Source organism: Pleurodeles waltl, chromosome 5 (assembly GCF_031143425.1).
Source record: "Pleurodeles waltl isolate 20211129_DDA chromosome 5, aPleWal1.hap1.20221129, whole genome shotgun sequence".
NCBI lineage: Eukaryota > Metazoa > Chordata > Amphibia > Caudata > Salamandridae > Pleurodeles > Pleurodeles waltl.
Genome location: NC_090444.1, coordinates 1306094073 through 1306118110, shown reverse-complemented (window position 1 = coordinate 1306118110; position 24038 = coordinate 1306094073). Strand labels below are relative to the sequence as shown.

Genomic DNA, 24038 nt, shown 5'->3' with positions numbered 1-24038 from the left:
GGACTTGAAGAACAGCAGAAGAGAAAGATACTTTCTGTCTGATGAGTGAAGATCTGAGGTTATTGACCTGCTCCCATTTGTACCCAGGACTAAGAAGTGGACTCCAAAGTTCAGGTGACTGACCTGCTGTGACTATGGGGGCAGCACATGGTTACTTTTTCCTGAAGTAACCAGTAGACCAATGGCAATTGGACCCTGACTGGACTCAGTTGGTTGCCTCTTCTGCAGTGGGCCCTGGACACGTAGGGCTGTCCCTGAGCTTCTGATATTGTTAGAGATGTGACCAAGCGGAACTGTTCCAGAAAGTCAAAAAAGTTTGGAATTTGTGACATTCGGAGGACCAGAACTAACCAAGGTTATCTATCTTAGACATGACCTCTAAGGGCAAAAAATCAGGTTTGTCCTGCTTTGTTCTTTTTGATGCTTGAAAAAACTTCAGTGAGCCCTTGTGGCTAAGGTACCCGCCTTCAGTGCATCCTGCTTGGTTACGCTTTCCAGGCTTGTCTTGCTAGAGTTTTCTGAGCTATTTATTTCTTATGTATTTTCCTTTTTTTTTTTTTTTTTTTACTTTTTAGTCGTTTTGTTACTGCTAAGTATTGAACACAAGTTAAGCCTGTCTGCCTGCTCTTTGCCATAGCTACCAGTTGTGAACCCAGTTTTAATTTTAAAAACTGTTTTACCTGATAGAAATCGTGACTTATTACCTGGGAACAATTTATATCTTCCCAAGCTTATAACTGATTTTCTTACAGCTGTTCTGTGTCTGTAGTAGCAGAGTGGGCAAGAAAATTATGGACTGCAATGTTACCCTGTGTAATTTACCATTGGCAGACATGTATTCCACCTAACACTTTTTTTGTTTTATTTTGCTAAGAGAGATGCCCTTAGGGCTACCTGGATGCCCAGACATAATCATGTTTACTGTGCAGGTTATCAATACTGCGGACCAGTGGGAGGAATTCCCAAGAACAAGACTGATTAGCTGAATCCTATGATCTCCTTGGCCTGCTGGTGTGAGGTTATTGCCTCGCACCTCTTCAATAAGCTCAACCCTCTACCACCACATTTGAGGAGAGGAAGGGAATGTGTTATCCACCATAGAGTTTTAATGGGAGCTTCATTTATAAATTTCAGCTGCCACTATCAACCCTACCCCTACTAAGTGCATTTTAAAGAGTATTAAGGTCACAATCTTGAATGCCTGTATTCACTTTTCTGGAGTGAGTGTAATATTGAGAATTGAGAATTGCTGCATGCATTTTTTGTTTAAAGAAGAAAGCCCTAGGGTTTTTGTCATATTACTGTTCTGTTTGAATCTTTCAAATGATGTACTTTTCATCCAGGCGTGCCTTCTTTATGATACTCTAGACCCCATAAAATCGACCTTGTCATCAACCATTGCCATTCCTTTCCTTGGAAGGCTCCTGCCCATGTGAGGTGATATTACTGAACGTCTGCTTCATATGCTTATGAAGGAGAGTATTATGTCAGGCTGAGAGGTGACTTTTATTCGCTTGAGCTTTCGGCTCAAAGAGTCTGTCCTCATTATTTCTAGATTGGGGAAAGGTTGGAAGGGTTTGGGGTGAGAATTGCAGAAGGCTTTTTGGTTTGGCAATAATTCCTATGACACCAAGCTGGGAATGTTAGGATTATTTGGTACTAACCAATGGCTTCTTTATTTTACTTTGCTGACTACCTGGAAGGAAGATGGTTTCTCCCACTACCAAGGCCTCAACAAATTGACCCAAGGATTCCATGACCATCAGTCTGTGCGTCTACTGGTCTAGATAAAGCTCCATCATCTCTACGGAGTGTGGGAAAGGAGAGGTTATTGACTTGATCTGTTGCCGTCTCATTGCTTTGATGTTCTCATGCACCAATGAGTAACACAGGTCATAGTTGCATTAACTAAAAACTCCAAATGCACCTGTGATGAGGATTGGATTCAGTTGTGTGGTGCTTGCAGCCTCTTGCAACGCTTGAGTTCTGTTTTGAGAATGGCTTCCCACCAAAAAAAGAGCACCACCTTGATTGAATGAAGTACTAAGTATGTGGATCAGTTCCAAAGTCCCATGCGTCTTATTAGTGGATGTAGAACATATGACAACAAACATGAGTGAAGCCCTTATGGAGCAGCAAAGCTACTCTGCTCCTGAAGTTCTTTTGTTGTCAACTAGTGGCCAGGCTTCATCGTGATGCCTGGCGATGTTGCTTAAGATGAGGAATATCTGGGAAGAAATAGCCATTGTGAACCTGCTTATTTTTTTATCATGATTATCCTTCTTGGGGATTATTGGAAGGGATTTCATAACATGAACATAAACAAGTTAAGTGTCCTTCTAACTATAATGTTCAAAAGTGGTTTTAGGAAAAATAGTCACATGCCAGGAATTATTGTTTTCAGTAGATTTTCAAGCTTATTCCTATGGAGTTTTCTTGAGTCACTAGCAATCTCCCACACAGAGATTTGTGTAAAATCATTTTTGTTTTACTTTCTTATCTATTGTGATGGAAAGATTATGTACTATTGAGTATATGAGGTGAAGTATATGTTTTTTCTGTTTATTCCCACTTAACACCAGCCTTGGAAAAAGCAGTAACAATTACTCAAACATATTTCCTATAAATAAAAGTGAAAGAGGTGCCAACAGGTCACATCATTTGATCCTAACTAATGCTCACTGTCTTGCCCATATATCCTACCACTCTGGGTCCAATTTGATCTTTTTCTTTGATGCTGAACTGCAGTTCAGTATCTCTTTCCCTTGCTGCAAAATTGCATCTTAGTATACGATTTGATGTCAAATGCATATGAGTTGTAGCTGGTATATTAATTGGTATAGTTTTTGCCAGGTGTATGTACAAAAGATGTTGTGTAATGTTTACGTGACCTAAAGATCCGTAATTTCCAGTACTGCCTAGGATCTGTACGTCTGGCATTAGGTAGATTGAATTATTTTTCCTGGATGTGTAACTCAGGATTTAAGTTTCATTGGTCAAGGTTTCCCTCTTCCACTTGCTGTTGCAGATAGGTATCTGTTTTATCTGGTACTATACCGAGAGCACACATCTCAGATTGATGTTTTGTTCTTGTGGTCTTTAATGTTCTTGATTTAAAAGGTTCCAGACTTATTGCACGATCAGTGGTTCTACCCATACATGTACATATCTAAGTATTGAGGACAATTGTGTTTTGTTATGGGTGCAACTCTCTGTACATAGGATGTGTTAAATTAACAAAATTAATTGACTTTGTTGATGAAAAATATTGCTCTGTCAACATTTAATCTGGATGTGTTTTCTTTTAACTTTGAAAAAAGATGTCAATGTTCTAGTGGCCCTTCCATGACAGCTCATGTCACTTGGGGTGGTGATTGCACTTTCCCAATGGGCCCATTCACTGACAGAGATTTGGCCTTTAAGTTCCGCCCCCCTAAATCGCACAAAGCCATGCACAAACTTTGCTCTGCTCTTTGCTTGGAGGTTACTTAACCCATCAGGGAAGGACTTTACCTTTTTTCCCATACCCATCAGAGTTTTTCGTGAATTGATTATCTCTTAGTTGACTCCTGTCTTTTACAAAATTTAGTCTCTACATCAATTGCATCAATCAAACCTTTATGTATCTCTGATCATACAGCCATGTCTCTCAAAATCACTCCTCCCTGACCAAAGACCAGTGCACGGCACCTGAACAACGAAATCTTAGATAATCCAGCCGAGAAACTGAATCTGGCCCGTGAGGTCAATCTTTTCTTACAAGATAACTCTGGATCAGTCTGCTCTCCAACAACGGTTTGGGACAACCTGAAGTGCATGATCCAAGGATTTATTATTAAGCATATGGCATGGGAAAAAAGAGCTTGCCCGCCTTGCAGAATCCCTCTTTAAAGAGATTAAAAGCCAGGAAATCCTTTTTAGAAGATTTAGGAACCCATTAACACTGGAATAGCTGAAAAAGTTGAAATATGAATGTAACACAATTTTAAGCATGAAGGGCTCACCTGGCAGTTCATTCAATAAAGGGGAAAACAAATCTTTACAGAGCTGGTAAATCTCTGGCGGCCTATAAAAAATTAATTGCTCCATTACTACTAGTATTAAGAACTCAGTGGGCAATCTAAAATCACATTTCAAAGACATACTCCATTTCTAAACTTCTATGAAAAGTTATATACACCCTCCTTTCAAGTCTCCAAAGAGTAGTCTTGAGTTCCTAAATTCAGTATCTCAAACTCACATCAAGGGTAGTGACAGATTAGATTTAAATAAACCTTTAGAGAAGAGAAATTCTCTATGCCATTAAGTTGATTCCATCAGGTAAGGCCTCTGGTCCGGATGGCTTTCTGATGAACGTCTACAAAACCATGATTTCTTCAATAAGTTTGCCCCTTGTTTCAACCCTCAACTATTTTGCATTCTCAGATGAAGTGTCTGGGACCACTGCAAAGGCCATTATTGTGGTTATTTTAAAGGGAGGCAACAATCACCTTGTCTCTAAGAACTTCCACCTAATATCTTAATATCTCTTCTCAATATGGAAGCCAAGATTCATGCAAAAATATTAGCCAACAGATTGGAAAAGGTAATCACTAAAATTATTCATTCATATCAAGCACGGTTCATAAAAAGGCAGATTAGCCAACAATAATATCCAAATCTTTTTCTATATGGTTGAAAGAGGTGCCATCTCCGACTCCCGGGTCAGTAGTGATTGCCCTTGTGCCGAAAAAGCATTTTATAAGGTTATGTGGCCCTACCTGGAGGCATCATTGTATTCATGTGGTCTGGGTGAGATCTTTATAAAAACTGCTTTATTGCTCTGCTAAACCTAGTGCCTGTATCAGAATTAATGGCTCTCTCTCAGTGCCCTTTTCCCTAACTCAAGGCTTCCGCCAAGCCTGTTGTTATCCCCTTTACTGTTTCTCATCTCAATTAATCCACTTATTCATCTCCTGAATAATTCCCGTTATTAAGGGTTTTTCATTTCAAGATAGCTGCTTTAAAAAAACAGCTTTTGCCGACGACATTGGGATCTTTTCTGAAGACATGGAAACTGCACTCCCTGCAATTATAAGTATCATCAACACATTTTCAGGCTTCTCCGGCTACTCTGTAAACAAGGATAAAACTGAAGTCCTTCCCCTTAATCCACTCTGCACCTCAGCATTTCTCAATAACACAGGTCTCCATTGGCAAACAAACTATATCAAATACCCGGGATTTGGTTCAATAATAACTTTGGTGAATTCATTGCCTACAATGAGCAACAAACCCTTCTTAAAATTAAAAACATTCTCTCCTCATGGTCTTTCAAGAATATATCTTGTTGGGGAAGATTTGAAACCATTAAGATGATGGTAACCCCGTTATACAAATTTCTCCTAGCACGTTACCCTTGCGACTCTCCACATCCTTCTTCTCTGCCATTGAGAGAAATACCTCTGAGTTTTTAGGTTCTAATAAAAGAGCATTAAAAAGAATGCTATAATCCCAGCCTCCTGATATACCTCCATTAAAAAAATGTGTTGTTCATAGATTTGCATTTTTGATTTTTGTTTTTGGATCATTGGAGAGGTAATTTAGCTTGGGTAGACATTGTTGACCCGGGCCAAATTTTTCTGAATTACATTATTAAAAATGGCGGATGTGTTGCAGTGATGATGTAACATCTCAGGAACCATGAGACGTATATACTTCATTTTGGTGTCAAAACATTGTTTTTGGGGGTCAAGTAGACTTATAGAGACAGAAAATAACTCCTTAGTGAAACCGTTCCACCATTTTCCAAAATTGCGGTTATAATAGAGGAAGAAGAGACATATATAGAAATGAAACCAATAATGTTTTAAAATCTTTTTATGTATACACCAAATAATGTTTATGATCTGAATTTGGAAAAAAAATGTTTATTACTCCTGTTTAAGACACATTTTCATAGTTCACTTTATTTATTTGTTTCGGCAATTGCTCGTGGTACATTTGTAGAATGTTGAACAGTTGAGAAGAACATGTCGACGGACATCTTTTTGTACTACAGGTTTTGCATGTACATGTACGTTTAAGTTCTGTGGATGAAGGCTTTAGAAATGTTGTAGATTTTAGCACCACGTCAATATCTTCTCAACCAGATACACACAGATCTTTCTCAACAAATGCATGATCCAAAACATTTACACATATTCTGATCAAGTATAGCGCTCTTTTAATGTGTCCACTCACAGAATATGATGTCAGTGGAGTGTCACTTAGCGGGACAGATCTCTTGAAGTCACTGTACCAAAGATCGTCAAATGTGTGACAGTCAAAACTCATTTCCCACACATGCACAAGGTATCTCTGATACATCTTTAAAGTCACATTCTTCTTCTGTCTCAGCAAACCCGTTTGGAAAGTTCACAGGTTCAGCAGTGGAAGCTCCAAGCTTTGTTCCCATTTTGCTCATAGTGTCATCATCCGTAACAGAATGTTTGCCTTGATAAGCACACTGTGCATCTCTGGGTCAAGTTTCTTGTACAGAATATGAAGTTGGATTAAGTGTCTTTTCTCACCTGTTGCATACCGTATCCATAACTCTGACAATTTTTGGGTTATGGATATTGCAACACATCTAAGTAGCACAATAGTATCTGTGCCGTTTGACAGTACAATGACACGATTGGAACCATTTCAGACAGCCCACTCAACATGTGGTCAGCTTCCTCCAATTTGCAGTTGAGTTCTTGAACAATATTGCCCGTACCTTTTGAATATATCTCTGTCGACACCAACTCCTCACTGGCAATCATTGACTTGCAATAATTGGAACTTCAGTGTTCAATGAAGCATCAGCAAAGTTTTGGCGAGTTAACATCTCCAAGTTCATCTTGTTCCATGTTGATGACAATAATTTATCAAGTTGCAGAGGTATATGTGTTGAATTTTTGATGCAGGCAAGGTCAATTGTTCCACTTGTAGATATTTGTATGATTCTCTCACATTCACATAACTGTCAAAGACAATGTGCAGTTCTTGCAAGGTGCACACTGACTTTGATATCTGTAAAACAGTCTGAATCACCACTCCAAAGTTTTGCATGGATGAAATTGTGACCATGCACAATTGTGACACATAGTCCACAACAAGAGCAGTTTTCAGTGAGGACACCTTTTGGAGTTGAAATTCTTCAGGTGAAAGCTCTTGATCGAGTTTGTGCTCCACTGGTTTGGTTGCAGCATCCCCATCTGTTCGTGTTTGTTGGAAGACGATCATGAAACAGAATGACCTTGATAAATTTACCCCTTTTTTTGCTGCATTCATCTCTCTATGTGCTTGCAAAAGTTGTTTTTTTTGTAGTAGTTGGTTGGATGAAACTCTTACTATGGCAGTTAAAGCATGGAAGTGTAGCTTTAGTGATTATGTCAAACAGCTTTTTCTCTTTTAATACAAATCTCTCCTGCTTCAGTTCTGCGTATAGATTCGATCCATGTTCCAGGACATCTAGTAGACATGTTTTTATATTGTTATCCACATATTGTTTGGTCATGAAGTTGTGTAGTCGCACAGGCTCAGTCATTTCAAAGGGGTTTTCTTGTTGCTGCATGAAATAAAGAAGGCTGTCAATATGTTTATTAAAACGGTCCCCTCTGTTTCCCACAGGTTTGTGGTGAGAAACAGTTTCACGATGGCCCATTAATTTAGAATTTCTCATCTCTGAAAACACTGCTAATAGAAAGGACTTTATGATAAAGTACCTGCCATTGAGCGACATATTCACTTCTACATGTCTGCCCAACACTTTCCTTGAAGCTTTTCTGTGATCTCTAATTCGTCTGACTTAGTTTCACAACTGAAGCCACAGCTTTGAACCTTCCTTCTTTGTCTTTCACCACAAAATGTCTTTGGATGGATTTTCTGTATAAGTATGGTTTTCTACCTTTAGCTTCTTCACTCTTTCCAAATACCAGGACCCATATCTCAGGTAGTTTATGCAGTCGAATTCGCGAAACACAGTAATCAGTGACTCCACAGACTTCACATGCAGCTACCAATCACCTTCTCGATCAGCATGTAGAACGTTTTTCACAAGAGCTATAATGTGTAAAACATTTCCCCAGTACTTGCAAAGTTCTGAATTTTCTTCACATTCTTTGACAAACTCTACAAACTTGGTTTTCAGATTTTCAGATTTTTAACTGAGTGTATTAAACATTGCCTGGCTTTGCATTATGTCTTTTGAATGATGTACCCCTGTGCCTTGTTCACTTCTGAGATATGATATGTAAAACCTAATTTGTCGTTCTTGTTCCAGAAAGCTTTCCAACACACTGTTTCTATAGCCTCAGATATGATTAGCGTACCTTGTAACAAACGAACATGAGTTTCACTCAATACTGACTGGACAATTTTGCTTCCAAAGATTTCAGCCTCAATAAGTGCATCATCTATGCCTCATCCACTTGGATATTTTCCTGCACACTGAAATGCAACTTTTGTCATTTTGAGAATGCCCATCATTGGATAAAGATCATCAAATTCTATTGGAGTGCTCATAACAATGTCAGCTACAATACAGAATACACCTTCATCGCAGAAAATTGGCAGGATAGGCTGGTCTTCAAGCTGAGCATGCACATTTTGGAAATTATTTAGAGCTGTGTATACTGTTGTTTAGTTTGTGACTGGAGATGGTATGACTGATATAAACCCAACCTTCCTCAGTGGGATGGCTGTCTGGGAGATCAGAGCATGAATTCCAGCCCACAGAGGAATTGGCTGTTCTTCATCCTTCAGTCTGCACTGAATAAGCAATATGATTAAGCAATATGAAGCAGTTAAATCAGCTTTGCGGACCGCAGCATCAGGTAAAAGAAGATCCATGTCCTCAGCCACATTGAAGCTTTCTGGCAGCCTGGGGCATGTTGACGGCTTGTAGTGATTTTGCACACGTTGGCAAGGCAGTTGGGTTATAAGTTTGCAGCTTTATTTGTTTATGCCTACATCTGACACAGCTTGTTTTCCAGCAGCTACGTAACTAGTATAGTCTTGGAAAAAGCACTGTGGCAATATCATGTGTGCTGGTTGTTCCAGACAAAGAAAAGCTGTCTTCAAAATCAAAATGATCAAGGGCAGCAATTGTAAATCCTTTCCTGGTTAAGTGACATGGAAGTGGTGTGCTGTCGGATTCACAAGAATTTACACCACGAGCTTCAAATAAGTTCCTGCTCCAAGCTATTTAATTTGAAATTGTTGGTACACCAATTCTATTAATTGAAGTGATTAGCTCTCTAATTTTGCCCTTGTCATAGATTGCATAGGCAGTCATTATGTGTAGCAAAGTTTTATTTTTGTCGTAATGTAATTAATAAAACATGACTGGGGAAAAAACAGTACATTTGCATAGCATAAGCCTGTCGGTTCATGAGATTGCTTTCCACTTCCTGGCTTGTATCTTCAAAGCCATCATCAATGTTGTTGGCTCCTGTTCCAAACTCAAGAACTTTAGTTTGAAACAGTTTTTCTTTGCTGATATTAAACAATGATGTAAAAAATGTTAAGACAACATCAGGCAGTTTTGTTGACTCCCTTGATTTGCGGAGCTCTAGGGCATCAGAAAATTTGTCATTAAGTCCAAAGTCTAAATCTTTCAGGACGTTTATATAATTGGTTCCTGCTGATTTTACTGCATCCTGTGATTTTATTTTGGCAGCAAGAACGTAAGGAATCAAATCAGCTGAGAACACCATAAGTGATTCATTCTTTTTGTTAGACTGAAATTAACGAGTTCCGTCATTGTGCATTCTCACCAGAAAAATCTTAATTTAATTATTATGGATCAATACAGTTTCATCAACGTTGACCATTGTTTCTCTGATCTGGAGTGTGGACCAGTAGTCAGCATTCAAGAGTGGCTTTAAAACTTAATTTGCTTTTCAAAGAGTCCAATCTTAACTGAAGGCTCACGGTTACGTTGCTGTGGGAAGCTCATTGTATTCATATTTTCAAATATACGCATGCACGCAGTTTGGGTGGGCATACAAATCCACTTCATATACATTCACCTCGCTATTTAAATCAGCTATTTGACTGAAAGCTTCATCTTGGAAGGAACTAGCTGCAGATAAAAACATGTTTCTCGTTTGAGACTCACATACTCTGCACTTTGTTCTTTCATCAATCTCTTTGGCCCTTGTTCTGGCTAAACCACAGATAAAACATTGAAGATCCTCTGCTTAATGATCAGTTGTTAGAGGTGGACGAGGGGTAGCCATCGATCTTCTAAGTGGACGGACATTGGGTTTAGTTGTCATCGCTTTCACAGAAGGCTCAGATTATTGTTGTGATTCACTGGTTTTTACAATTTTTTGACTAATTGTTTCCAGGCTTTTTCCATTGTACATAACTTGTAGCACTTGTTGTAACAATGATAAAATATTTGATCCTCTTCACCTATCAGTTTCAATCTTTTGTGAACGTCATCTTGTCGTACATCTGCTGCATCTCAGACTCTCTTCTGTCCAGCCGCAGTTGATGTTAGCTTTTGTTTCAGATTAGTTTGGCATATGTCACATTTTTCTTTGTCGAAGGAGTCCTCAGATTTTGTAGTTAGCAACACTCTGTCAGGAGGTGAAGATTCTCTATTACCAACTGCTTCACTCATGTTTATGAATTTGAATCAACGGAAAAGCTGAAACAAAAACAATATAAAATAAATTACCAACATGATGGCTAAAACACATCATTATAGGGCCGTCATTTTGGAAAATGGCAGAAGGCTTGCTCTGTGGTGGTATTTTCTGCCTCTATGAGACTACTTGACCACCAAAACCTATATTTTGACACAAATAGGTCTCACGGTTCCAGAAATGTTACTTCATAACTGCAACACATTCTCCGTTTTTAAAAATGTCGTCCAGAAAAAAACAGCCCTCTTTGCAAAGTCTACCCTAGCTAAATTACTTCTCTAATGGTACAAAAATAAGAATCAGAAATGAAAATCTTGGCCCAACAATTTTTTATGGAGGTATATCATGAACATGACTTACGGCTGCTCTTTATGTACCAGGCTCATTGTATTCGTACATTTTTTGTTTTGCTTTGTTAAAGATTTTGTACTAATGATTGTTTTTCCTCCCCTTTGTTCAAAATCTCAATACAATGTATTGATGTTTCCCTAAGTGGGTAGTTAATGAAATCATAACGCTGTTTTTGAAGACATTATTTATTTGAGGCAAATTTCTGGTACTTAACTATTTCTCCTTCCATTAACTGAATCCTAAGTTAAAAGTGTTTGAACATTGGAAAAGAACGCATAATTCCTAGCTAACCCTTCAGCATTCCTTGTTCATTACGGCCCAAAAAACTAATGAAAAGCTAGTAAAGTGTTAAACACTGGCCTTTGCTTTGGTCTTTATGCACGTTTTGCTTGGTGTGCCAGTTTTGTTGCAAATATGTCAGCTTTGTTATAAGTTTTAATTTGAGGTGAACATTACTATTCCAACTGCTATTCACCCCCTAACAATTATTTTACAGGCATTTGTAGAATATTGACAGTGAATAATAATCAGTGAACGCTTTACATTCTCTTATGAACAAATTCATTTATATTCATGGTGCTATTTATTACTTGGTGCATCGCACTTTTAAAATTCAGGCGAAACTGATGGCTTTAACTTTCACAATGAAATACATATTTTCTTAAGTTTCTGCTTTATAAAACGAATTATTACACACATTCTATATCGAAGTTTTTTATGACTGGGAACTGTAATTTTTCTACAGTGTTTTCTGGCTGGCTGACTTTATGTTGTTTCACAAGAACTTGTTCGTCTTAGATCCAGTTCTAAGGAGAAAAGTGCACACATTCAAAGTACTTAGGACTAAACCTAATAGCGTTGCCCAACAGCATTATTTTTATGTTATGTGCCGTTTTGACTAACAGTTTGTTTTCTGCTCTGCTTAGATGTTGGTTTCTCCCAGCATCCCATGAGACATTGCTGCACCATACAAAGAGAAGAAAAGCCTGTTACTTTGTTGCGGCTCAAATTTAGATGTCTCCTATGTTTCCCATGCTTACGGTTCTGAGCATGTTTTATTATATGTGCCTTCGGCGTCGAGCCCGGACAGCTACCAGGGGAGAGATGTTGAACAGCCGTAGAGCTATTGAAACTAACAACCGAACACTGTCCATGCCAGCGGAAATAGTTCAATATGCCAAAGAGGTGGTTGATTTTAGCTCTCACTATGGGAGTGAAAACAGCATGTCCTACACCATGTGGAATTTGGCATGGACTCCTAGTGTTTACCCAAGTTCTGGTGACTTCACACAGACTGCTGTCTTCCGAACCTATGGCTCTTGGTGGGAAAAGTGCCCTAGTGCTCCACTGCCTTTCAATCGGACTCCACTGGATTTTTACAGCCAGGAGTATGTAGAACTTGTCTTTGAACAGCCAGTTTACCCCACAGCGATTCACATTTTAGAAACCTACCACCCTGGCGCCATAGTGAAGATTCTTGCTTGCTCTGCAAATCCTTACTCCCACAATACTCCAACTGATTTAAGGTAAGCTTACCCTTTTTATCTCTTCATTAAAACTGCTTCATTTGTGTTGATTGTTCAACCGTGTCACAAAGATGTGTGAATATTGGAAAATCTGGACTGGGCGCAGGGACTAAATAGACTCAAACTCTGCTTTAAAATATATAAAGTAAAATAGAAAGCCTGTACAAATAGGGTTTTGACACATCTGGCTATAATTAAATCTGCAAGCAAGAAGCGTGAATCTTTGAGAATGTAATAGTGTCTATCTTCTGAAAGGAGTGGATATGTAATCAGAAGTATTTGGACACTACTTGTGTCATTGCCCATAATTCATTAGTGTAAAAGGCTTTCATCCATATCTACGAACTTCACTCCTTCTTCAAATATAATCACCGGATGAGCGCTTCCATTGCACATAATGTGTTAGCTTTAACCAACATCACGAAAACATTGTATTCTTCGATTCTCCAAGTTAGATACCTTCCATGAATTCATGTATAGAAGGTGGAGTAGCTCTTCTTTATTCTCAAGTGATGGCAGAAAGCAGACAAATTGGGATGTTTAACCTCTATTATTACTTGCTAATTTTGAAAACTGAAAGGATACTTCCTTTCAAAAAGCAAGTTTTGAAGAGTCACTATGTTAAGAGTTGTTGTTGTGCTGATTTGCTGTGTATGTACACATCACAATAAGCTTTCATGAGTTGCTCTAAGTCTAGTTTACAGGTGGGAAGGAAGGATTGTCTCTGAGGAGGCAGGATTCCCCAATCGTCAGTTTTTGGATAGGTCCAAGCAAAATGTTGACTACAGAAGCGTAATCTTCTGTAAATTTTGATTAAAGGGTTGTGCATAATTTTTGAAAATGCATTGTAGAAGACATTCAGACTGGAGGCTTGCTGCAACAGAAGGTGCTGCTTGAGCAACATTCACCATGTTACTTTAGAAACATTATGGGGAAGACGTTGAGCAAGGTGCTCATATAAGTTTTGCTCCTGACATAACTTAAATGCAGTTTTCACTCTCTTTGTTGCCCAAATGTGTGTGTGTGTGTGTCTGTATATGTGTAAATATGTGTATATATATATATATATATATATATATATATATATATATATATATATATATATATATATATGCAAAAAACAAAGGAGAACTCTGGGAAGTTCCCAATTTTAGGTGGAGAGCTGCTCTAGTAAGAAGCACCCTGCAACACCAGCGACACTCTAAATTTGCTCACCTCAAATGTCTGCTTATCTAGCAAAGTCTTTAAGCATAGGATCAGCACAGTGCTATCCTCGCCGAGCTAGATAGTGACAAAGTCTTTTGCCATTTGTTCAGCAAAATCTTTAAGCACAGGATTGACATAGTGTCATCCTTGCCGAGCTGTAAAATGACAAAAGCCATTTACCACTACAGGCACAGTATTACAGCTTTGGACTGGTCAAATACCATCCAAGCCAACCTGGAATGAGTAAAGCAACCCCTGACACGTGTTTCGCTCTCATTAGAGCTCTTCAGAGGAGTATAGCTTTGTCCAGACACAAGGGAGCACCCAGTATAAGTCAAACCAAAACCCTTTCAGGGATAGAGCGACGCATAAATTATGCAAAAAACAAAGGAGAACTCTGGGAAGTTCCCAATTTTAGGTGGAGAGCTGCTCTAGTAAGAAGCACCCTGCAACACCAGCGACACTCTAAATTTGCTCACCTCAAATGTCTGCTTATCTAGCAAAGTCTTTAAGCATAGGATCAGCACAGTGCTATCCTCGCCGAGCTAGATAGTGACAAAGTCTTTTGCCATTTGTACAGCAAAATCTTTAAGCATAGGATTGACATAGTGTCATCCTTGCCGAGCTGTAAAATGACAAAAGCCATTTACCACTACAGGCACAGTATTACAGCTTTGGACTGGTCAAATACCATCCAAGCCAACCTGGAATGAGTAAAGCAACCCCTGACACGTGTTTCGCTCTCATTAGAGCTCTTCAGAGGAGTATAGCTTTGTCCAGACACAAGGGAGCACCCAGTATAAGTCAAACCAAAACCCTTTCAGGGATAGAGCGACGCATAAATTATGCAAAAAACAAAGGAGAACTCTGGGAAGTTCCCAATTTTAGGTGGAGAGCTGCTCTAGTAAGAAGCACCCTGCAACACCAGCGACACTCTAAATTTGCTCACCTCAAATGTCTGCTTATCTAGCAAAGTCTTTAAGCATAGGATCAGCACAGTGCTATCCTCGCCGAGCTAGATAGTGACAAAGTCTTTTGCCATTTGTACAGCAAAATCTTTAAGCATAGGATTGACATAGTGTCATCCTTGCCGAGCTGTAAAATGACAAAAGCCATTTACCACTACAGGCACAGTATTACAGCTTTGGACTGGTCAAATACCATCCAAGCCAACCTGGAATGAGTAAAGCAACCCCTGACACGTGTTTCGCTCTCATAAGAGCTCTTCAGAGGAGTATAGCTTTGTCCGGACACAAGGGAGCACCCAGTATAAGTCAAACCAAAACCCTTTGGTATATATATATATATCAAACAGGAAACAAGAAGTGAAACACTCACTCAAGAGTTGCGGTAAAGAGATATTTTACCTGCACGCTGTTCATAACGTGTTTAATCTGCCGAATGGGCTTCATCACATGAACATACTTTCTTAGGTTGTGAATTTAAACATTGTGTACCCAAACCAAACAAAGGACTATCATGTACAGTATCAACAGATACAGGAAGAATACGGTGGCCATATTGAAAATGTATTAACGCCAGTGTGTGCTTACCTAAAGTAAAATAGATACACTTAGACAAATGCATGCATTCTTGTGGGCCCCTTCCTTTCTTCTTTTGATAAAACAAGCAAACATTATATTATAACCAACTGTATATATTCTCTAAAAACAACAAAAAAAAACAAGAGGTTAAAATAGTAATCATATGAGTTGCACACAAGACAGACAGAATGGCAGATGGACTCAATCTTCATGTAAGTGTACAGCCAGCTCTTTTTCAGAGTTAAGGCCCCCTGAAACCTTAGTTTCCTGCTCTAATATAAACTTAGATTACCATTTGCAGAGTCTCAGTGTCCTGTCCCCTCCTCTCACACTGCTCGGTATTTGTTCTGTAGTGAAAAAGGAAAGGAGTGAATTGTTCATATTATGCCTCCCCTTGAAATGTCTAGCTAATGGGTAGTGGGGATCATCATTCGTGATGCCTTTCCTATGTTCCATCACTCCTTTCTTTACCATGTAGGTCATACTGCCAACGTACCTCAGACTGCACGGACACTCCAAGACATATACTACAAATTGGGAACTGCACGTAAGGAATTGTTTTATTGCAATTTCCTTCCCTCATTTGGGGGCGGAGTATCTCTCTACCATCTTACTGTTCATACATTCTTTGCAGTGCTCACATGGAAAATATCCTTGTAGCGTGTGGTCCCGTCAGACTTTGTGTAGGAGTGATATCACCATGTACCATCATGTACCATGATATCATGTACCATGATATCTCTCAGGCTGCGTCCCTTCCTAAAAGTAATTTGCGGTCTTGCCCCACGGCATCACCAATATGGGGGTCATTTTTAAGAATGTCCCAGTGTTTAGCAAAAGTACTCCAAATCTTTCTGGACTCATTATCGTATGTCAATATGATTCTCAAAGCTGTTTGGGCATTGGTATTTAATATACTCTCTGCTATGAGACACTATGCCACTGTGCACTGGGCTCCACTACTGCACTCTGTGCCCCAATTCAGCTGTACAACAGTCTATCCCACTCCACTCTACCATACTGTACAGCACTCAACAATCTACGCCACTCCACTGTACACCACTCTAACACTCTACCCTTCTGTATGACACTTTACAGCACACCAGTCCACTTCACTGTATTACCCACCACTCTACAAAACTGTACTCCACTGTATTCTATGCCACTCAACTCTACATCACTGTACTCTAGAACACTCTACTCCACTGTTTGCTATGCACATCTACTGGATTCCACTACCCTCTACTGTACAACTCTTTACCCCAATCTATGGCAGTGCAGAACATTCCACTCCGCCCCACTATACCACACTCTACTTCACTCTATGCAACTCCACTCTGCAAGACTCTACTACACTCTGTGCCACTACGCAACACTGTACTCCACTCTATGCCACTACACAACACTGTAAAGCCCTAAACCTTACTCTATGCCCCTACACCCCAGTGTTCAACACTACTCTGCAACACTTTCCAACTGTCTGCAACACACTACTCCACTGTACTGTACAAGACGCCTCTCCAATTTATAACAATTTACTTGACTCTAAACTGCGTTTGTTCAGTATAGTGCACTTCACGCCACTGTACTATACAACATGTGACTACACTGACTAGATAACAGAATACTCCACTGTACTCTTCATCACTCTACTTCACTCTACCCCACCCCACTCCACGCTACTCCACACCACTCCGCACCACTCCACTGTCCCATATTCCACTTCACTCCAAAACAACTATACTTCAAGACAGTAAATACACTGCACAACTCTCCTCCACTCTGCTTTACCACACTCCACTTAATGACACTCCACTCTACAAGAGTAAACGCTATGATTTTAAACACATTTTTTCCACAATCAATAAAAAGTTTAAAGTTAAAATTATACCTTAAATTCATAATTTACTCACCACCTTTAAATAAATATAACTTCATGTGTTCTTTTTCTACAAACCAAACTTAAACAACACAAAAATGTAAATTTGTAAACTTGTACCTTTAATTCATAATTTACCCCACACCTTGAAATTACTATAACTTAAACACCTCTCTCTATACACTGGGTATCCAGCTTGGTTGCCACAGTACATTAACTGTTACTCACCACCCTACCATGCAGTGTTCTCCCAAAAGATTTGATTTGCGATGTCTAACTGTTCTTGTAGGTACTATTATTTTAGGTGTAATAAGTGTGTAATAAGTGATATAATATGAAAGGATTTAAGCAGTGCATGGAGAAAGCACGAGTTCTAGATAACATAGTGTGACTACCGTGTTGAATACATTCTGTATGGAGGTGTGCACGTTAAATAATTATAATAGTTATATTGAGTTCAGAACATTATGTTGCTACTGACAATTTCACCTAATTGTAATGTTGCTCGATTAACTTTTTTAACTTTCTTTCTCTCTCTCTCTCTCTCTCTCTCTCTCTCTCTCTCTCTCTCTCTCTCTCTCTCTCTCTCTCTCTCTTCCTCCCTCCCTCTCTCCCTCTCTCTCTCTCTCTTCCTCCCTCCCTCTCTCTCTCTCTTCCTCCCTCCCTCTCTCTCGCTCTCTCTCTCTCCCCACTAGATAGTTACTCACAAAACGTTCCAAAAAATGCAAATTAAACTCTGCTCCTTCCTGGAACGTTTCGGGATGATCCGTCAAATGGGAGTAAAGAGTAGGGGCCAAAGAGCAAATTTCTGCATGCATTTTCCAGAGACTTTTTAAGTAGCACTATTGCAACAGTTGCTGAACGGAATGACACCAAATTTGACAGGAAGCTAGATGTTGTCCTCATATTGTGCTTTTTGTGAATTGGTGTAAATCTTTTCAGTGCTTTTTGAAAGTGAGGGTTAAAAATATTTTTGTAAAGCTGGACGGTTGGGTTTGAGGGACTCTCATGAAAGTCCCTCGAACCCAATTTTAATAAATAGAACGTTTTGATTGGCCAAAGGAGATTTATTTCCCTTGGGCTAATATGCTTCCACAGCAGATTGGCTGCCTGCAACCAACATGAGAATAATATTGCTGACAGCCATTACATGACTTTAAAGATAAAAAACTAAAACCTAGATATCCCCCTCCCCAGGACAAAATATAAATTTAAAAAAAAAGGCAGCTGACATTTAAAATATATAATATATGTATATATGTGTGTGTGTGTGTGTGTGTGTATATATATATATATATATATTTTTAGAGGGGCTGTGGGTGTAGCACCCCCCCCCCCAATCCTAGAGCCCATTTTGGGCCGAAGGGACCCCATTCCCAAGGGCAAGGTATCTCAGTTAGGGGAGGGCAAGCACTCCTGAGCCTTGTTAGGCCATGAGAACCCCATACATGGAGGTGAAATTATAAAAAAGGAGAGGGGGCCACAAGGCTCCTGTTTGGAAGCCGTTAAAGGCCTCAGGGACCCCATTTCCCAAGGGGCAGCTTATTTACTGTGCCCTGGGGAGCCCACCCCAGAACACAGTAGTTTCCCTGTCAGCACTAGCACAGGCAGGAAAATGTGTTTGGTTCAGTCCAGCAGGAGCATGTTTAACTCTCCCACTGCCTGGGATCAAACATGGAAGTCTGCTCCCAGGTGGTGATAGATTTAAACAGGCTTCCACCAGCTGGGAGCAGACTTCTATTCTCTTTCCCTGCCCTCAGTCCTGCGGGCAGGGAAACACAACAGATATTGCGCTCTCCCGGAGGGAGCAAACAGAAAACAGCTGCTCCTTTCAGGCAGGAGCAATGCTGGCTCCTCACCATGTGGGAGCTGGCTGGGTCTGTGGGGTTCTGGGGCTCCACCTGTGACCCCCTTACATGGTGGGTGCCAGGGCACCTATCTATAGTTTACAAATGTCACAGGGGATGGAGCCCCTGAGGCCTAATAAGGCTCGGGGAGGGGAGCAATGTGGCTCCTCCCCATTTTTATGGATTGTGACCTTCCTGTTTTTGTCACCATTCAGGCCACAGGGACTGCAGCCTCACTCTCTTGCCTCACAAGGCATTATAGGGCACTCCCTCAGGAACTTGCTTATTCTATGTGCGGCTCTCCCGCTGCACTGGGGAGAGCCTCAATACTGCTGTGAATGGATCACAGCCCCGGGGGTGTCCAGTCCCACCTGGGCACCCCCCAGACAAGGTGAGTTCTTTGTTGGGGAGGTGGTGCAGGGAGCCCACCCCTGGCTGCTTCCGCCGGCTCTTGGCCTGGCCTACACCTCCACATGCTGCAGCTCCCACCGGCTCTCTAATTAGAGTTTGCCTGCTCCCGCGGGCAGATGCATGCAGCCTGGGGGGAGGAGTCGGTGGGCACTCCCCCCTCCTCCTCTGTACCATTGAGGCCCTGGAATGGGGTCGAGGCCCAGCTTTGCCTTCACAGGGTGTGCAAAGGTGCTTCCTGACTTCCTTTCCTTTGCGGGGCCCCGGGATGGGGCCCCTCTGGCAATTATCACGGGGAGCATGATGGTGCTGCCTGGCTTCTTCTTCGGCCGCCGGCCCCGCCCACAGCCCATGGCCATCTTTGCTGGGGGTGCGATGGCATCTCCTGGCTCGACTTCTTGGCAGGGCCATGGGATGGGGGTTCTGGCCCCTTCCCACTTCTTCACGGGAGGCGTGATGGCGGTCCCTGACTTTTTCTTTGTGGCCCTCCTGAATGGGGGCTCCTCTCCCTATTTTCAAGGGAGTGCGAAGGCGGCCCCTCAGACTTTCCTTTTCACCAGGGACGTGCAGCGGTTCTCCCCAGCTCCATTACTCTTTGGAGGCAGGCCCCAGGCCCTGGCCCACCTGGTGGAGCCCCATGCACTTCGCCATTCGCACTGGAAAGGTCAAAGGTGACGGACCTTCCAGCGCTCGGGGCCCATGTGGGAAGTTTTGCACGATCTTAGTGTCTTTTCGCTCCTGGTGGCGACCCCTTCCCACCAGGAGCACTTTCTTCAGACCTCTTTGCCTCAAAGCCCCCCAACTGGGTTAGAGAACCAGTCCCACTGACTCCCTTCATCATCCTTTAATTTGAGAGGTCCTTCCTTTTCTTCTGGGCAGCACGCACTCCTTGCGCCAGGCCAGTGTTTCCCCCAGCTGGTCCTCAGGGGGTGTAAGGAAACCAGCTCACCTGGTCCTAGGGTGTGCACTCCGCTGGCTCTGGAGTCCAGTGGGCAGTCAGGGGCTTCTTCCTTCCAGGTGTCCATGATGCCCATCTTCCATCCCAGTGGCCTGCAGGGAGCACAGCCAAGAGAAAGCCTTCCCCTGTGCAAGACCTTTTAAGTGGGGGCGGAAGTGACCAGCAGGCCTTTACCTCCTGCCTATCCAGATGTGCCACATCACTTCCTTGCCACTGTCCCCTCCTTTCTGCACAGTCTTCTGGGATAGCTCAAAATGGCGTTGTCCAGAAGTTATTTGCCACATGTGCTCTGAAAGTTTCAGCCCCTCCTCCCTGACATTCCTTCCAGGGCCTCTTAGGCCTGTCCTGGCACGTAATGACAGCTGGCTGATTGATGCAAGGCCCTACTCAGGTAGCTGGACAGAGCAATACTGGACCCTTATCTTGAGCTGAGCAAGAGAAAGATAACATTCCTGGATGACCCATAAGCTGTACAGATATGCTTTTGTAACCTACTACATTCAATCAATCAACCAATCAAAAAAATGTGTAGATCGCGCTACTCACCCGTGAGGGTCTCAAGGCGCTGGGGGGAGGGATCGGGGGGCAGGGAGGGTCACTGATCGAACAACCATGTCTTGTGGTTCTTTCTGAAGACCAGGAGGTCTTTGGTTTTGCGAAGGTCGTGGGGAGGGAGTTCCAGGTTTTGGGGGCGAGGTTGGAGAAGGACCTGCCTCCTGTTGTGGTGCGTCGGATGCGGGGGACTGTGGCTAGAGCGAGGTTGGCTGATCGGAGGTTGCGTGTGGGGGTGTGGAAGTTAACTCTTTCGTTGAGGTAGGTTGGGCCGGTGTTGTGGAGGGATTTGTGTGCGTGGATGAGGATCTTGAATGTGATTCTCTTGTCTATGGGGAGCCAGTGAAGGGATTTGAGGTGTGGTGAGATTCGTTCGTGGTGGGGGAGGTCAAGGACGTGGCGTGCGGCTGTGTTCTGGATTCTCTGGAGTTTGCGTTTGAGTTTGTGTGGTGCCGGCGTAGAGGGCGTTACTGTAGTCCAGTCTGCTGCTGATGAGTCTTTCTGGTTTCTTGGGGAATCCATTTGAAGGATTTTTTTTTTAGAGTGCGGAGTGTGTGAAAGCAGGAGGAGGTTAGAGCATTGACTTGCTGTGTCATGGAGAGGGAGGGGTCAAGGATGATACCGAGGTTGAGTGCGTGGTTTGCGGGGGTGGGAGCAGGGCCTAGGGCGGTGGGCCACCAGGAGTCGTCCCATGTGGTTTTGTTGGGGCCGAAGATGATGATCTCAGTTTTGTTTGAGTTGAGCTTGAGGTGGTTAGTGGTCATCCAGTTGGCGGTGTCGAGGAGAGCGGCGTGTAGGTTGGTTTTGGCGTTGGTGGGGTTGCGGGTGAGGGAGAGGATGAGTTGGGTGTCATCTGCATAGGAGAGGATAGTTATTCCGTGTGCTCGGAGGATGTTGGCTAGGGGGATCATGTAGATGTTGAAGAGTGTGGGGCTGAGGGAGGAACCTTGGGGGACTCCGCAGGTGATCTAGGTAGTGTTGGAGTGGAAGGGTGGAAGGCGGACTCTCTGGGTCCGGTCGGTGAGGAAGGAGGTGAGCCAGTCTAAGGCTTTGTGGCGAAATCCTATGTTGTGGAGGTGTGTGCGGAGTGTGTGGAGGCAGACGGTGTCAAAGGCTGCGGAGAGGTCTAGGAGGATGAGTGCGACGGTCTCGCCTTTTTCGACTTTGGTCCTGATGTCGTCAGTGCATGCGATGAGGGCGGTTTTGTGCTGTGGTTTTCGGAACCCGGATTGTGAGGGATCAAGGGTGTTGTTTGCTTCAAGGAAGTGGGATAGGTGGGCGTTGACTAATTTCTCTGCAACCTTTGCGAGGAAAGGGAGGAGGGAGATGGTGCGGTAGTTGGAGAGGATCTCCGGGTCGGCTTTTTTTTTATTTTTAGGAGAGCAGTAATTTCCGCGTGCTTCCAGGGGTCTGGGTAGGTGGCGGAGACGAAAGAGGAGTTGATTATGTTGTAGAGTATGGGGGCGATGGTTGGGCTAACTTTGTTGTAGAGTTGTACATTACTCTTTTCATACTGGTTACAGTGTCCATTGATGCACTCTGGAGTCTGTGGACCCTAGGGAACTGGAATTGCGCCCTCAGCCAGCCTTTCTCATTAACATTCAATGAAAAGACAGTAAGCAATTGACTTTTTATCCTTCACATGTGTACACCCATCTCATACGGCCTACTCCAGGTCGCCACCCACTCTGCATAGTCCCTTATGCGCCAGTTTACCTAAGCTGAGTTCATGGGCTGCGCATGCCAGGTATCCTCCCCGCGCAGCCCTCACACAGCTACACACACGTGTGCACACATGTTCCCGTTTAACCAGCTCTGGACCTCCTACCCTTCTGCATCACAGCAGCCTTTGCTTAGTAAGGCAACATCAGCGGTAAACATGTGCAGTCCATTTTACCATAAGTTTACTGTGGGTGAGTCCCAAACTATGAGACTCCCTCACAGTAAAAGGTTAAAAAACTAGGTGATCCAAAAGCGGAAAATTGGAACGTACCAGATAGTCAGAGCCGTCCTCTTGCAACGTTACTTTAACATTTCTTTTTCAGTGAAAATAAATATATACTTGTTTTCATGCGGAAAAAAATGTGCACTGGCGTAGTTTGATGTCTCTTTATTAGTGATTGGATAATAGTGAATGTCAAGACAGCAGTGCATATTTTGTTGAGGTCTGGTTCCCAGTCGTCGTGGGGGACAAACAGAGTTTAGAGGACATGTAAAGTGCTCTCATGACATGAGCCTCAAATTCACAAAAAAGCTAATTTGAGAGTGGTGTCATGAGAAACCCTTTGCTATAAATAGGTAACCTGTGCTTGTCAATCTAAGCATTTCAGTAGGCTTACTGCGCTTTACAAAACTCATACCCTTAACACTTGGCAATAAACTGGGGAGTATAAAGGTTTGGAGAGGATGTTACATGATTACGTGACTGACAATTGCAACATCTTTTAGGTGGGTGTGAACACAGTTCAAAGGCCGACAACTTAAAATTGACTGTGCAGCCAACGGCACCCCCTATATGTCATACATATGAGGGTAGCGAGAGCAGCTTCCTCTTTCATTGGCAGCAAAATCAGTACAGCTTGATGAATGTTTCCAAAAGCTAAACTGCACAGTTATACCACAATGCACTTAGTTAGACAGACATGGTTGAGGATTGTTGCAGGATAACTTACTTATTTACTTAGAATGCCAGATACCAGTAACCAGCAATGTGACTGTTCTCAAATGGTAGGTATTTTATTTCTCTTGGAAGAATGAGAGTCTGAGATGGCACTAAACTGATTAGAATAGGTTACTTGCACAGACAACAAGACCAGATTAACTTAACTCACAAAGCCATACTTGTCGTTTTATGTTGCAAACATTGCACAGCTGAGATCTTTAATTTGTTTTCAATCAGAAAAATGTGAAAAGATTATTTCTTAAGATGGAATGGTTAATGTGTTTCTGTTTCATACAGATATTGCTGCTTTGCATTCTTGATAAACAAGATTTATTTTCCCTTATTGGAGAATTTTGTTTTCTGGGTGCTACTACTACTGCTCCCTCCAATGCTCTCCTCTTCCTCACAGGGCACATTGGTCTTTGCAAGCAGGCTGGTGTC

At 42.1% G+C, this 24038-nt stretch overlaps 1 protein-coding gene across 1 annotated transcript in view; it reads left to right on the top strand.

Annotated features, from left to right (window-relative positions):
- The window catches only part of FBXL4 (F-box and leucine rich repeat protein 4), a 207489-nt gene that overhangs the window by 43805 nt on the left and 139646 nt on the right, over window positions 1–24038 (top strand). Inside the window, exon 6 of the mRNA XM_069235535.1 lies at window positions 11942–12541. Within this exon, the coding sequence (XP_069091636.1) occupies window positions 12030–12541 (512 nt within the window). The 5' untranslated portion in view covers window positions 11942–12029. The remainder of the gene's footprint in view (window positions 1–11941; window positions 12542–24038) is intronic.